This window comes from Anolis carolinensis, unplaced genomic scaffold (genome assembly GCF_035594765.1).
Source record: "Anolis carolinensis isolate JA03-04 unplaced genomic scaffold, rAnoCar3.1.pri scaffold_13, whole genome shotgun sequence".
Lineage (NCBI taxonomy): Eukaryota > Metazoa > Chordata > Lepidosauria > Squamata > Dactyloidae > Anolis > Anolis carolinensis.
This window is the reverse complement of record NW_026943824.1, coordinates 9,136,889-9,152,940: the sequence shown is the minus strand read 5'-3', so window position 1 is coordinate 9,152,940 and position 16,052 is coordinate 9,136,889. Positions and strand designations below refer to the sequence as shown.

The 16,052-nt window shown below is 40.2% G+C and overlaps 2 protein-coding genes across 3 annotated transcripts in view; both read left to right on the top strand.

Moving 5' to 3' along the window:
* The first annotated feature begins 1,627 nt into the window (after window positions 1-1,627).
* Window positions 1,628-5,256, top strand: LOC100563359 (acyl-coenzyme A synthetase ACSM3, mitochondrial). 2 transcript variants are annotated; one of them, XM_008119614.3, is made up of 3 exons: window positions 1,628-1,739; window positions 2,793-3,028; window positions 4,948-5,256. In XM_008119614.3, the coding sequence occupies exons 2-3, from the start codon at window positions 2,849-2,851 to the stop codon at window positions 5,239-5,241; spliced, it is 474 nt and encodes a 157-aa protein (XP_008117821.2). In that variant the 5' UTR covers window positions 1,628-1,739; window positions 2,793-2,848; the 3' UTR covers window positions 5,242-5,256. The 2 variants fall into 2 exon arrangements, with proteins under 2 accessions (XP_008117821.2, XP_062820333.1); XM_062964263.1 differs by lacking the exon at window positions 1,628-1,739 and adding an exon at window positions 1,862-1,885.
* The window catches only part of LOC100562048 (acyl-coenzyme A synthetase ACSM3, mitochondrial), a 26,604-nt gene continuing 15,790 nt past the window's right edge, over window positions 5,239-16,052 (top strand). The window contains exons 1-11 of the mRNA XM_062964571.1: window positions 5,239-5,503; window positions 6,624-6,767; window positions 8,309-8,465; window positions 8,604-8,683; window positions 9,793-9,916; window positions 11,949-12,029; window positions 12,148-12,249; window positions 12,412-12,539; window positions 14,694-14,793; window positions 15,011-15,130; window positions 15,571-15,650. Coding sequence (XP_062820641.1) covers window positions 5,244-5,503; window positions 6,624-6,767; window positions 8,309-8,465; window positions 8,604-8,683; window positions 9,793-9,916; window positions 11,949-12,029; window positions 12,148-12,249; window positions 12,412-12,539; window positions 14,694-14,793; window positions 15,011-15,130; window positions 15,571-15,650 — 1,376 coding nt within the window. The 5' untranslated portion in view covers window positions 5,239-5,243. The remainder of the gene's footprint in view (window positions 5,504-6,623; window positions 6,768-8,308; window positions 8,466-8,603; window positions 8,684-9,792; window positions 9,917-11,948; window positions 12,030-12,147; window positions 12,250-12,411; window positions 12,540-14,693; window positions 14,794-15,010; window positions 15,131-15,570; window positions 15,651-16,052) is intronic.

The following is a 16,052-nucleotide window of genomic DNA, read 5'->3' as shown; positions in this document are numbered from 1 at the left end:
CTACCTTAGAGACCGCATTTCCCCCTACGAACCCGCACGATCTCTTCACTCGTCGGGGGAGGCCCTTCTCTCGCTCCCACCACCCTCACAGGCGTGGTTGGTGGGGACGAGAGAGAGGGCCTTCTCTGTCGTGGCCCCCCAGCTTTGGAACTTGCTCCCTAGGGAGATTAGGCTGGCCCCCACCCTCCTCTCCTTCTGGAAGAATCTGAAAACCTGGCTTTTCCAGAAAGCCTTTGATGAGTGACTTTTGTTGGTTTAAGATGCCTGCCTACGTAATAATAGACCCACTGATCTGCCCTCTTATTGTCACTATTGTCATTTATAGTACTTCATTGACTATGTCAATTATGTAACTATCTCCCCCCGACTTGACACATTCACCTTTTGGCCCAGACTTGTGTTTGATATACCTGTTTTAACATTTTATCTTGTAAGATTGTCCTTTTCGATTGTTTTACCGATATTGTTGATTTATTGTTGTAAATTTGTGTTTTTGTTTTGATTTTATATTGTGATGTTGGACAAGGCCCCATGTGAGCCGCCCCGAGTCCCTTCGGGGAGATGGGGCGGGGTACAAGAATAAAATTATTATTATTATTATTATTATTATTATTATTATTATTATTATTATTAATAGGACATGGAGCAAAAGATTCCAATGACAAGAAAAGAGATTTAAAAGAGACATTAGGAAGAACTTCCTGACGGTAAGTGTTATTTGACACTGAAATCTGCTTCCTGGGAGTGCAGTGAGAATGAAAGAGTTTTAAACAGGAGATGGATGGCCATCTGTCGAAAGTGTTTTGATTGTGTGCTCCTGCATGACAGAGATGTCCCCTGTGGTCTCTTCCAACTCTATGAATAAACTATCCATCTTGAACCTTATAAGCAATCGATTATATCAAATATTTCCAATAATAACAACAAACCAATACAATGATAGGAAGACTACTGAGTTCAAAGGAGACGGACACTTATTAACTTCTATAAAAGGTCCAACCTACAGGCTTCTGCCAGTTAGTTTATTAAAAATGACTAACTACTCAAAATGATGAGTTCCAACAGTATGGTCTTGCTTCTTGACCCCTCGTTCTAATGTCCGGTGCCACCGGAGTCCATTTTAGTTCAAATGCTATTGATTAACCAATGCAAAATACAAAATTCTGAGTAATAAGTGGAGCTACAAAAAAATGTCAGAGCATGGAGAATTCCCGTCAGCTATTTCCGATATTTTCATAGGCAATCACTCATGGCAGAGTATGTTTCGCAGGCAATCCTATTCTAGAAAAAGTGTGACCGCTTTGTGTTGCCCACCAAGAGGATTCCAACTCATACATTATTTCCCTGCGTTCTGGGAGGCCATCGGACAAAATGTTCTCTGTATTCTCTGGGTTTGGAGAATGAAGACCACTATCCAAGCAATTTATTTAGTGAATAATGAATAATGATCAGTTTTAAAAATGGAGAGAAGAGCCTTGCAGTCAATTTCAAGCATTTATTAACTGAGAGGAAAAAGGCTGTATATCAGCATATCTCCGGTAGAAAGTTAACGTTTGATAGCAGGAAAAAGATCTACTAAATTTTAGTGCATTATTTTCTGTCTTAAAGTTAATGGTTTATTTATGCATAAAATAGATGACATTCCGCTTTCTTTCATTCCTGTGGTTTTCCTTTCGGTCTGCAATCTATTTACTATCCAGAGAGAGGAACCTTCCAGCCATCCACTTGCATATGAACAGGTAGATATTCTGTATTCCGTTTCTTGTGAATTGGAAAACCCAGATAGTGATGATCACAGAGATTCTTGTTTTTCCAAGAGTGCATCTACACCACTTTAACTGCCATGGCTCAATGCTATGGGATCATAGGAGTTGTAGGTTGTTTGGTGAGACATCAGCACTTTGTGGTAGAGAAGGAACTTCAGGCATGGGCAAACTTTTGCCCTCCAAGTGTTTTGGACTTCAACTCCCACAATTCCTAACAGCCACTGCAGGGTTGACATCATATGTAACTTCGACAGTTACTTATTCTCATTGTAAGGCTAGAGGATCTGAGTTTCTACTTATGAAATGCAATAGATGTTGACAAAATGCTCAGTTTCATTGGAGTATTACTGTATATACTCGAGTATAAGCCTAGGTTTTCTGCCCTTTTTTTAAGACTGAAAAAGCCCCCCTGGGCTTATACTCAGGTGAGGCTCCTGGTTGGCTTATATTTGGGTCAGCTTATACTCGAGAATATATGGTACATTTATTATTTTTCTCTATTATTATTGGTATTTTTACATTTATTATTTTTCTCTATTATTGTTGCTACTATTACATTTATTTTACTCTATTTTTATTATTATTAATACATTTATTATTTCACTCTATTTATTATTACATGTATTATTTTCCTGTATTTATTATTATTATTATTACATGTATTTTTTTACTCTGTTATTCTTAAAAGGATACATAAGCACACTTACACTGAAGAAGATGAGAAGAATGATTTGTCCAGAGTTGGACAGTCTTATCTTAAATTTGAGCTTTATGTAAATATTCAAAAACATTTAACTTACTGATGCCTCAATTAATGTCATTTTATTGGTATCTATTTTTATTTCTGAAATTTAACACCCTCGGCTTATACTTGAGTCAATGTTTTCCCAGGTTTTTTGGTGGTAAAATTAAGTGCCTCGGCTTATATTCGGGTCGGCTTATACTCGAGTATATACAGTATTTATCTGTTTGCAATCAGATCTACTCATTAATTCATGATATCTGTATTTGATTGTTGTTTAACAGAATTTGGGATTATCCTTCGACGCCTGTGACACAGAAAGGGATCTGTGCTGCGTGCAATGAAGCTTCTCTCGAGACTTCCCGTCTTAAAACACACTTTTGCCCCCAAATGGCCTTATCAAATCAAAAGCCAAGCCTGCAGTGGAGCACCATCTCTGGACTTCCCGGACTCTGAAGCTGTGCCGGAGTATTTCAATTTTGCCAAAGATGTGCTGGATGCATGGGCCCAAAAAGAGAAGGTATGGCTTTGAGCATCATGTTGTCTTACATTGATGAATCAGGAAAAGAGGACCTTCACAATAAACTTGAACAAATATCTCCCATTTTGGAGTATGTAGTGTAAAAAGGAGCCCCCAGTGGCGCAGTGTGTTAAAGCTCTGAGCTGCTGAACTTGCAGACCAAAAGGTCCCAGGTTCAAATCTGGGGAGTGGAATGAGTGCCCGCTATTAGCCCCAGCTTCTGCCAACCTAGCAGTTCGAAAATATGCCAATGTGAGTAGATCAATAGGTACCGCTCCGGTGGGAAGGTAACAGCACTCCATGCAGTCATGCCAGTGGTCTTGGGGGTGTCTGTGGACAACGCCGGCTCTTTGGCTTAGAAATGGAGATGAGCACCAACCCCCAGAGTCAGACATGACTGGACTTAACGTCAGGGGAAACCTTTACCTTAGTAGAAAAAAGTTATGGGACCATTGGACACTGCCTTATACTATGGCACACTTCTGCAAAACAAAGTATTGTATGGGTTGCTGTAAGTTTTCCAGGCTGTATGGCCATGTTCCAGAAGCATAGATGTTTTGCCCACATCTATGGCAGGCATCCTCAGAGGTTGTGAGGTCTGTTGGGATCTAGGCAAGTGGGGTTTATATATCTGTGATGTCCAGGGTGCGAGAAAGAACTCTTGTCTGTTAGAGGTAGGTGTGAATGTTGCAATCAGCCAGTTTGATTGGCATGGCCTTGCAGCTTCAAAGCCTGGCTGCTTCCTTGCTGGGGGAAATCCTTTGATGGGGAGGTGTTAGCTGGTCCTGTTTCCCTTTTTCTTTATATTAAGGAATATTAAGGACATAGTGAAATCATCCATATCTGAGCAGTAGTAAAATGAGGCTTTGGGACCCAGAGAATTATCCTGTCCCGGCTCAGTTATTGACATAGAAAAGCATGGAAAGTTTGCATGAACATACCTGTAACACTGCCCTTTAAAAATTCTGAAAGTATAGTAGAGTCTCACTTATCCAAGATTCACTTATCCAAGGTTCTGGATTATCCAAGGCATTTTTGTAGTCAATGTTTTCAATATATCATGATATTTTGGTGCTAAATTCGTAAATACAGTAATTACAACATAACATTACCGCGTATTGAACTACTTTTTCTGTCAAATTTGTTGTATAACATGATGTTTTGGTGCTTAATTTGTAAAATCATAATGTAATTTGATGTTTAATAGGTTTTTCCTTAGTAAGGTAAAGGTTTCCCTTGACGTTAAGTCCAGTCATGTCTGACTCTGGGGGTTGATGTTCATATCCATTTCTAGGCCAAAGAGCTGGCGTTGTCCGTAGACACCTCCAAGGTCATGTGGCCGCTGGCATGACTGCATGGAGAATCGTTACCTTCCCGCCGGAGCGGTACCTATTGATCTACTCACATTGGCATGTTTTCAAACTGCTAGGTTGGCAGAAGCTGGAGCTAACAGCGGGCGCTCATTCCGCTCCTGGGATTTGAACCTGCAAGTTCAGCAGCTCAGTGCTTTAACACACTTCGCCACCGGGGCTCCTTGGCTTTTCCTTAATCCGTCATTATCCGAGATATTCACTTATCCAAGGTTCTGCCAGCCCATTTAGCTTGGATAAGTGAGACTCTACTGTAACTAGAAAACATTACTTCTTGCATCTTAATAAAGTGAACTTGCTTTGAACCCTGTTGATTAGTCTCAGCTAAAGCAGACCCATTGAATCAGCTGCTGAATGGTATGCCAGCACATAACTTCAATGATTCTATGGGTCTACTCGACTAATAGGATTCAGGCTTTTATTTTTTCCTGCTACATTACATATGGGATATAGATCCATCAAAATGTTGCCACACCCCAAAATAGTTAGTTACAGACAGAAACTTTCAAAACACAGAGATCAATTAATATAATATGTTGTTTCTGACAGGATGGGAGAAGGCCTTCCAACCCGGCTCTCTGGTGGGTGGATGACCAGGGCGAGGAGGTGCGCTGGGGCTTCGAGGAGCTGGGCTTCCACTCCAGGAAAGCGGCCAGTGCGCTCTCAGAGGGATGCCGCCTGGACAAAGGGGACGGGCTCCTCCTGGTCCTCCCAAGGGTCCCAGAGTGGTGGATGATCTCCGTGGGCTGCATGCGGGACAGGTCAGTACAACTGGACTATGCATTAAAACCAATAAAGGCAATGAAAGACAACAATGTATTACCTTCCCATCTTGTTGCTTAGACATGTTCTTCTCTCCTTCCCATCCTCTTTGCTTGTTCTTTTCCTTCCTAGGCATTGTCTCTATTCCAGGAACGACCCAGCTGACATCGAAAGACCTCCTATACAGGCTCCAAGCTTCTAAGGCCAAGTGCATCATCACAAATGATGCCTTGGCCCCATTAGTAGACTCTGTTGCATCTGAATGCCACGCACTGAAGAACCGGGTCTTGGTCTCCAAAGGCAGGAGGAGGGAAGGATGGCTGGACTTCCATGACCTTGTGGAGTGAGTATCCCCTTCCCTGCTTCATGAGGAAAACCATCTCAAGATGAATGGCGGCAGGAGATGGGATTGGGTTCTCACAGTCAGAACAGTTATCCCACCACATTTGTAGTTTTGACGTGCTGCGTGCATGACTGGAGGAGATAGCAACCTCCAAGCCTTTCACAATTTATTTGTTAATGTATATATTTGCTTATTCTGGTCATAGACCGTAATAAATTGCTGCTGGTATATATTTGCTAACCTTTTTTATATGTACAGTAGAGTCTCACTTATCCAACATAAACGGGCCGGCAGAATTTTGGATAAGCGAATATGTTGGATAATAAGGAGGCATTAAGAAAAAGCCTATTAAACATCAAATTAGGTTATGATTTTACAAATTAAGCACTAAAACATCATGTTTTACAACAAATTTGACAGAAAAAGTAGTTCAATACGCAGTAATGCTATGTAGTAATTATTGTATTTACGAATTTAGCACCAAAATATCATGATGTATTGAAAACATTGACTACAAAAATGCATTGGATAATCCAGAACGTTGGATAAGCAAGTGTTGGATAAGTGAGACTTTACTGTATATGTTGATTTGCTAGTGTGAGTGTACCTCTTTGGTATAGGAGAGGTTATAGACATGTGATTGTACTAAGCATGTTCAGACTCAGGACTCCATTTTGTATTCAGTGTGTGTTTACCACCTCAATGGAGGTGGATGTATTTGCCTGTCTGCTTTGCACCTCAGGGGAGGTGGATGTCTGATCCACACCTCAGGGGAGGTGGGTGCAGTTATTTCCAATAATTTGCTTATTTGTTTATTCACAGATTTGATTAAAACGTTCTATTTAAGAATCTCTAGGTCCTCCAGTGTGGCACTATGGTCAATTTCTTCCAGTCATGCTCAATGACTTAGAGATTTCTAGAGAAAGTACAATTCTATGGTCCACTTCCATCAAAAATCAACCATAGAATCATAGTAGAACACCTCAAATTTCTTAAAGAGGCATTTTCTTGGGTAAAAATAATTAGGATTTTCTGTCTCTAAAGAGAACCAATCACTTTTGAAAATTTTCTAAACTCTGTATTGTAGCTCGTCCTAATTTGCCTGCTCTCTGTTTCAAAGAGCTGCATCTGATAAACATCAGCCTGTTCAAACCAAGAGTCAAGACCCAGTGAGCATCTTTTTTACGAGCGGCACAACAGGCTATCCCAAAATGGTGAAACAGTCCTGCGCTAATCTGGGGATTGGGATGAGAAATATTGGAAGGTATGTCTGTCTCTTTTTCAATCTTTGGGGCCAATAAACATAACCATTCCATAGCCTTCCCTCTGGAGCAACCTTCCTTGGAGCCTTTTAAGCAAAAGCTAGCCACTCTTCTGTTGGGAGTGCTTTGATTATATGTTCTTGCATGGCAGAAAGGGGATGGGCTAGATGGCCCAAATTTACAATTCTATAGAACAGGGGTCCTCAAACTTTTAAAACACTGTTGAGGGTCCAGACTATCATTTGTGTTAGGATTTTTGTGTTGGGGGAAAAACTCCCAAAATACAGCAGGACATGCAAAAATACAAAAAAAGGTTACTTATGCATTCAGCTCACAGCAAGCAGAGCATGAAGTGCCATGTGGCTGTCAAGAATTTAGACATGCAGAGTTCAATCTTTAAGGTTTATTTACAAAAACAATATCTACATTTCTCAATAGTAAATAACTGGGTCTGAGCTACTCTAACTCCATCTCCCTAGGGTCCAAAAGAGAGGGAAAATCTCTAAGCACACATCTCTCCTGACACACAAGACGAGAGAGGTCTCAATACACACTGCAGCAGAAAAGCATCCATTCTACACAACCAATCAGAATGAGAGCAGAAGCAGAGAGGAGAGAAGAAATAGATCCATTCCAACTGTCATTCAGAAGACAGGGAGGGAAGGATACCCTTGATGAAGGTGTATTGGGAAAATATAATACTTGTATTGGAAAATATATATTGAATGTAATCATGTTAAGAAATACAAATAGGAAAATATGTAATCACCAGCAGATTGTGTGCCTATAGCCCAAAAATACACTCTGCTCAGCAAAAGCAAGACCAAAGTTACTCTGAGTGCCAGGGACATATGTTAAGTGTCAACAAGAGTAGATAAGCTAATGGACAAGAGACAAATTAAGGCTTTTTGGGAAGTCAAGATAAGACCTGGCGCCAGGGGGAATACTAATTACTCTCTCTGACAAGCTAAGGTAGGGAGGAAATTCCTTAATTAATGGAGGACGAGGGGGAGCCCTAATGGATGAGATGAGAATTCCAGAGATAAGGCTAATGGAGGGTCAGAGGTCTTGAAGTAGTCTATATTTTAGGAAAATGCAAAGATAGCTTTTTAGTTAAGTGCCCAGTAAGACTTTTTTTGACACTAATTGGTGATGGATAATGCCTATGTCACGTAGATGGAGGCAGACCGAAATACTATATAAGGATCTGTGTTCCTTTGTCTTGGACCCTTTTTTCCTGGAGACAGGAGGGTCTATATTCTCACTGGCCACTGAGAATAAACGTCATTTTTTCTACAGCCACCGGAACTCTCTTTGTCTCATTTCCTCAAACCTTTGTCTGCCATTTCACCCTCAGCCTATTCTAAGCGAACTAACTACTAATTGAGGACTGCAAACTTGTGGGGTTGAACTCCAACAGTTTGTTGTTGTTGGGTGCCTTCAAGTCTCTTCGGACTTCGGGTGATCCTAAGGCAACCCAGAACCAACTCGATGGCAAATATCAACAACAAACTACATCTGTGTTTGCTAACTTTTTAAACAGGACTTGGATGAATCTGAATCCCTCAAGCGTGATGTGGGGTGTGTCCGACACAGGCTGGGTCAAGTTTCAGTTTAGCAGTTTGTATGCTACCTGGATTGAAGGAGCTTGCGTGTTTGCGCATGGCAAAGCCCAGTTCGACTCACTGGTGGTTCTAAATGTAAGAAAAATATTCTTTTGTTGGCAATTATTATTTCTTTCATCTATGCCCTGTCTTTACACATCACATGCAAAGCCTGCGATATTCGATTAACTAACCAAGTGACGATTAAGCGTGTGTTCTCTCTTACCTCCTTAGTGTCTCTCCAAGTATCCAGTGACAACTTTCTGTGGCACACCGACAATTTTCCGCATGCTGTTGCAGCATGATGTCAGGAGGTATGGACACTTGAACCAGAGCCGGTCCAACAATGAGGCGAATTAAGCGGTTGCTTCGGGCGCAAAACATACGGGGGCGCAGTCGAGACTGCTTTTTCTGTTGATTTCTTGTAAAACATGATGTTTTGGTGCTTAATTTGTAAAATCTTAATGTAATTTGATGTTTAATATGCTTTTCCTTAATCCCTCCTTATTATCCAACATTTTCGCTTCTCCAACGATTTTATTTTTCAGTGATTGGGGGGGGGGGGGGCAAAATTCTGTTCGCCTACACTTGAAAAATACCTAGGGCCGGCTCTGACTTGAACATTAGCAATAATAACTTTGTGTTGTAGAAACTTTTCATGGCCAGAATCACTGGGTTGCTGTGAGTTTCCCAGGCTGTATAGCCATGTTCCAGAAGCATTCTCTCCTGATGTTTGGTCCACATCTATGGCAGGCATCCTCAGAGGTTGTGAGGTCTGTTGGAAACTAGGCAACTGGGTTTTATATATCTGTGAAATAATGTCCATGGTGGGAGAAAGAACTCTGGTCTGCTTGAGGCAAGTGTGAACGTTGTAATTGGCCACCTTGATTAGCATTGAATTACCTTGCAGCTTCAAGGCCTGGCTGCTTCCTACCTGGGGGAATCCTTTGCTTGGAGGTGTTAGCTCTGATTTTTTCCTGTCTGGAATTCCCCTGTCTTCTGAGTGTTGTTTCCAACAGACCTCACAACCTCTGAGGATGCCTGCCATAGATGTGGGTGAAACGTCAGGAGAGAATGCTTCTGGAACATGGCCATACAGCCCAGAAAACTCTCAGCAAGCCAGACATAGAGATCTGATTTCATTGGTTAAACCTCCCGTCATGTTTATGGGTGGTGCTGAAGTTATGTTGCATCAGCCAAACATCAGGGCAGAATTTTGAAAAGTTACTTCTCAGACTATAGTTTCCAGAGTTCTCCGATCATTTTCAGAGTTGTAGTTCCCTACGATCATTTCTCCAAGCTCTGGGCCAGGCCTTTGCCAATTTTGGAAGTAAGAATGGGGACTCTGGGTTGCAAATGGCATACGGTGTGAAGTCAAAGGTCTTCTCCAGGAAGATGAATAGCTTTCCATGCCTTTGTCCAGATACAAGTTCAAGAGTCTGGTGTCTTGCTTGAGTGGCGGGGAACCCCTGCCCCCCGAAGTGTCGGCCCAATGGAAAGCTCAGACGGGAATGGAGATCTACGAAGGCTATGGCCAGACCGAGACTGTATGTTCCTGCTCAGTCACAGATCTTTTCTCATCTTATTTTGTTGTGTTTATATTTTAATTAGTTATACCCAGAGAAGTTTGAGTCAGTCAAGTTCAGGTTCACTTTATTATGGCCAATGACCAGTTTGATAAAGTTTGAGTTAGTCATTCTTAGAGGCAATCTGTCAATCAATCAGCAAAATGCAACACAACCCCAAGTAATTCATGCAAAACTAGATTGGGCAAAGTGCTAGCTTGAAACTGAAATGAAACCCCTTAAAATTTTAATAATATACTGTATATACTCGAGTATAAGCCTAGTTTTTCAGCCCTTTTTTTAAGACTGAAAAAGCCCCCCTCGGCTTATACTCGGGTGAGGGTCCTGGTTGTCTTATATTTGGGTCAGCTTATACTCGAGAATATATGGAACATTTATTATTTTTCTCTATTATTATTGGTATTACAGTAGCGTCTCACTTATCCAACACTCGCTTATCCAACGTTCTGGATTATCCAACGCATTTTTGTAGTCAATGTTTTCAATACATCATGATATTTTGGTGCTAAATTTGTAATACAGTAATTACTACATAGCATTACTGTGTATTGAACTACTTTTTCTGTCAAATTTGTTGTATTACATGATGTTTTGGTGCTTAATTTATAAAATCATAACCTAATTTAATGTTTAATAGGTTTTTCCTTAATCTCTCCTTATTATCCAACATATTTGCTTATCCAACATTCTGCCAGCCCGTTTACGTTGGATAAGCGAAACTCTACTGTATTACATTTATTATTTTTCTCTATTATTGTTGCTACTATTACATTTAATTTACTGTATTTTTATTATTAATAATACATTTATTATTTTACTCTGTTATTATTATTATTATTATTATTATTATTATTATTATTACATTTATTATTTTACTCTATTTATTATTATATGTATTATTTTACTCTATGGACTTAACATCAGGGGAAACCTTTAACTTTTATTATTAATATTATTACATGTATTATTTTACTCTATTATTCTTAAAAGGATACATAAGCACATTTACATTGAAGAAGATGAGAAGAATGATTTAATCAGAGTTGGACAATCTTATCTTAAATTAGAGCTTTATGTAAATATTCAAAAACATTTAACCTACTGATGCCTCAATTAATGTAATTTTATTGGTACAGTAGAGTCTCACATATCCAACACTCGCTTATCCAACATTCTGGATTATCCATCTCATTTTTGTCGTCAATGTTTTCAATACATCGTGATATTTTTGTGCTAAATTCGTAAATACAGTAATTACTACATAGCATTATTGAGTATTGAACTACTTTTTCTGTCAAATTTGTTGTGTAACATGATGTTTTGGTGCTTAATTTGTAAAATCATAACCTAATTTGATGTTTAATAGGCTTTTCCTTCATATCTCCTTATTATCCAACATATTCGCTTATCCAACGTTCTGCCAGCCTGTTTATGTTGGATAAGCAAGACTCTAATGTATCTATTTTATTTCTGAAATTTACCACTCTCAGCTTATAATTGAGTCAATGTTTTCCCAGTTTTTTTGTGGTAAAATTAGGTGCCTCGGCTTATATTCGGGTCGGCTTATACTCAAGTATATACGGTAATTTTAACGAGGTTGCAAGGGGATCACACACCCTTCAACATTTAAAAACATGCTTTTGGGAATTATATCTAGGTTGTTTTTTCATCAAGAGGGCATTTTATGGGGAGGACAGCAACTATGAACTGTCCCTGTTGTAATACAAAGTATTTTGGAATGGTTTGGGGTTGAATGAATGATGAAGAATCATTAATATTACTAAATATCTGCTCTTGGTAAAGACAGGAATTCCAATGAGTTTGTCACCCGTGAGGTTGTATCCATAGAGAACATCCATAGATGGTATTACTTCAGTCTTGAGTTTGACTATCAGCCATAGACTATGTGCAGTTATGTAAAGTACTTCCTTTTGTCTATCTGAACACCTGAAACCAGCTTGTGTTTGCATTTGTTTCTGTGATGTTCTGACAGACCTTGGTGTGTGCCACCACAAGAGATATGAAGGTTAAACCCGGATTCCTAGGAAAGGCCCACCCACCCTATGATGTGCAGGTAGGTGCGCTTGGAGCAGAGACTGGGCAGCCGTCTTGGATCTGGGGCCAGTTTTCCTCCCAGACTTGCCGAGGGCCAGAGATAGATGACTGCTTGAATTTGGTTTTCCTTCTCCTAGATAATAGACAAACACAGCAACCCCTTGCCTCTAGGAGAAGAAGGAGACATTGGCATTCGAATCAAGCCCAAAAGGCCTCTGGGTCTCTTCCTTGGTTATGTGGTAAGGAGGAAGACATTCAGTTTGAGTCTGATGTCAAATGCTTTGTCTGGGCTGTTCCATCTGGGGTGGATGGGCTATTCATACCTGCAAGACACTGAGGACTCAAGCGAGGCTCATGCTAGGATGGGCTGGCTTGAGCGGAGGCTGTTTCACTGTTTTTAGGATGATCCCCTGAAAACTGCTTCCACCGAACGCGGAGATTTCTACATTACTGGGGACAGAGGGGTCATGGCTGAAGATGGCTACATCCACTTTGTTGCAAGAGCTGATGACGTCATCTTATCTGCTGGGTACGCTCATTTCCTTGCCGCTTTAAACAACCCTTGATCAATCATGTAGTGCAACCGGGCCTTGCAGAGTCAGAGAACCTAGACTGCATTCAGCAGGGAGAGTGATGATGGTTGAAATTTCAACCGACTTGACATTTTCATAAGTTAACTTAAGAGTGCAGGAATTCACCAAGGGATGCCATGACATTATAGTGCAACTGTACCCAATAGACCAATGGGTGCGCCATGGTGCTGGTGACTGCTAGGGCACACCACGGCACACTCAAAACTCAAGCTGGGAAGTGCCAGAGTGTAACAGGAGTGCCAGTGCTCATCAGGTGTGATGCTCATGCTTGATGTGCATTAGGGGTCCCCAAACTAAGGCCCAGGGGCCGGATACAGCCCTCCAAAGTCATTTACCTGGCCCCTGCTCTCAGTTTTAGACTTAGGCTCACCCAAAGTCTGAAATGAACTGAAGGCACACAACAAAAACAACAACAACAATAATAATATTGAACTTCAAAGACTCTGGCAGAAACCAGTGCAGGTGGTCCCGGTGGTGATGGGCACACTGGGTGCCATGCCAAAAGATCTCAGCTGGCATTTGGAAACAATAGATATTGACAAAATCACGATCTGCCAACTGCAAAAAGTCACCCAACTGGGATCTGTGCGCATCATCCAAAAATACATCACACAGTCCTAGACACTTGGGAAGTGTTCGACTTGTGATTTTGTGATACAAAATCCAGCATATCTATCTTGTTTTCTGTGTCATAATAATAATAATAATAATAATAATAATAATAATAATAACAACAACAACAACAATAATAATAATAAAAAAATTTATTTATACCTCGCCACCATCTTCCCACGGGGACTCAGAGCAGCTCACATGGGGCAAGGCCAGACTAGCACAATTTACAAAAACAACAGCATAAATACATTGAACAATATACAATAAAAATAAAAATAAAACACAGTATATAAAAATAAAACAACAATTCTACTTAACTTGATTATCTCATTGGCCAGAAGCCAGCCCACACTTCCCATTGAAATCCTGATAGGTTTACTGTATGTTGGTTAAAATGGTTTTTATTTTTAAATATTGTATTGTTCTTTCATTTACTAATATTGTGGTATGGTAATAATAGAATATATTGCGTATACATATAATATTGATACTAATTACTGTTATTATTTGTTGTTCTTTTTATATTCTGTTATATTGTATTGTTCTGGGCATGGCCCCATGTAAGCCGCCCCGAGTCCCCATTGGGGAGATGGTGGCAGGGTATAAATAAAGTTTATTATTATTATTATTATTATTATTATTATTATTATTATTATTATACAATATCATAGTAATAATAATGCAACATATTAATTATACATTATATATTAAATGTAATATTACTAATATTACGGTATAGTGGTATAGTACAAAATAGTAATATATATAATGCTAATATTGTGCTATGCCATTAATATAATATATTGTATGTACATACAACTTGTAAGCCACTCTTGAGTCCCCTTCGGGGTGAGAGAGGGCAGGGTATAAATGTAGCAAATAAATAAATAAATAAATGTTGTTGGGGGTTTTTTGCACTACAAATAAGACATGTACAGTGTGCATAGGAATTTGTTCCTATTTCTTTTTCAAATGATAATTCGGCCCCTCAACGGTCTCAGGGACCCTCTACTTTAAAAGTTTGAGGACCCCTGATGTGCATCTTCACAATTCACTCACCAGGTTCTGTTACATTTCGGCTATATAGCCACAGATTCATCAAATTACAAAACACACACTGTGATGTAGAATCTCATCCATAATCCACTACCTGCTTCAGGGTTCCTTATAACCCCTGAGGAACCTCTTTCATCAGTTCCTGATTTGTCTGAATTCAGCAGCCTCTTATGGGCCCGATAGCTCCAAGGTACATACTGAGGTCAACCAGCTTCAAGCTTTCTGTGGAAGTGACATTTCTGCACAGACTTTGAAGAGTGATGCACTCAGAGCCCTGTTCCTGGACATACAAAACTATTCATTTTACTTCCTCCTGCATCTCAGATCTTCACATTTCAAATTATTTCCATCCTGAAAGTGCTAACCTTTTGTGAATCTTATAAACAAGGAACTGAAACGAAGTTCTCCCTCCTGAGTAGGTATCGCATTGGGCCATTTGAAGTGGAAAATGCTTTGCTGGGGCACCCAGCAGTGGTGGAAGCAGCCGTGGTCAGCAGCCCAGATCTCATCAGAGGGGAGGTAAGACATTTAGGACACAACTAGGAGCCTTCCCATGTCTCAAGACCTTCAAGAGAGGCCCATCTCTTAGTCCCTCACAGCTACATTCAGTGGGAATACAAGGCATTAACTTCTTGGGGTGCATCTACATTGCAGTATTAAAGAATTGGCCATGCCAATTCTGGTTGTTGTACCATTATTGCTCCACTCATTCTGCTTTCATTGGATCTTGTTAAAGGTGGTGAAAGCCTTCATCATTCTGTCCCCTGCCTATGAGTCGCATGATAAAGACAAATTAATTCTTGAACTCCAAGATCATGTCAAGGGAACAACCGCTCCATACAAGTATCCCAGAAAGGCAAGTACAGTCCTCAGAATAGCTATGCATTGGGCTAAGGGTTGACTTTAACATCTAGAACACTTCAGTGCTTATCTAGAATGGTATGTTGTTAGGATTCCTGCTTTCCTGTAAGACTTAATAGAAAAATGTCTCAATTTACCTTGAGATGCATCATTCAGAAAGTATTTCATAAGGAGCCAGATGTGGCTGGAAAAGGTAAAACGGTCACTTGACAAGATGTTGGTCCTGCTTAGCCATGCCGAAGGGATTTACACATGGTTCAAATATGTCCAGAAATGGTTCAGAGATGTAGAAAGAGATGTAGGGCAGGACCATATATGTGGTTCTAGATCACAGGCTGCCAACCTGTGATCAAGCCCAGGCTATCTTTTAATACAACATTCAATAAATGCTGATGTACTCATTCTCTCCCCCGCCCTTAACTGTTTTCAATCCAGATAGAGTTTGTTCAAGACCTGCCCAAGACCATTTCTGGAAAAGTCCGAAGAAAAGAATTGAGAAATAAAGAATGGGAGAGGTCCCACTGATAGAAGCAAACAAGAGTTTGTTTTTTGACCCAACGATCTCAAAAGAGTAGACGGCAATGAATTGCTTGTTGCTGCGAATGTTAGTGTGGTTATTGAATTCTAGTGGCACTGACATACTTTCGGAACATTAATTCACTCAACAATCATTGCCATTCATATATCGGATACAGCAGACGTCCCGTTAACTGGTGCCCATGTGGACTGGCAGATGCTGGATAAGTGTAGTTTCTGGTTGCCCTTCACTGCCTTCTCTATGCTAAACAGTCCCATACATTGTAATCTTTACTGATAGGAGAGTTGTTCCAGCTCTGATCTTTTTTATTACCCTTTTCTTTAGCTTTTCAAACTCAGTATATTTCAGTATATTTTGAGGTGCAATGATGAGAACCCAA

Coding starts and splice junctions, on each gene's coding strand:
- LOC100563359 (XM_008119614.3), top strand. CDS start 2,849: ATGAAGCTTCTCTCGAGACTTCCCGTCTTAAAACACACTTTTGCCCCC. Junction 3,029..4,947: donor CATGGGCCCAAAAAGAGAAG/GTATGGCTTTGA, acceptor TGTTTCTGACAG/GATGGGAGAAGGCCTTCCAA.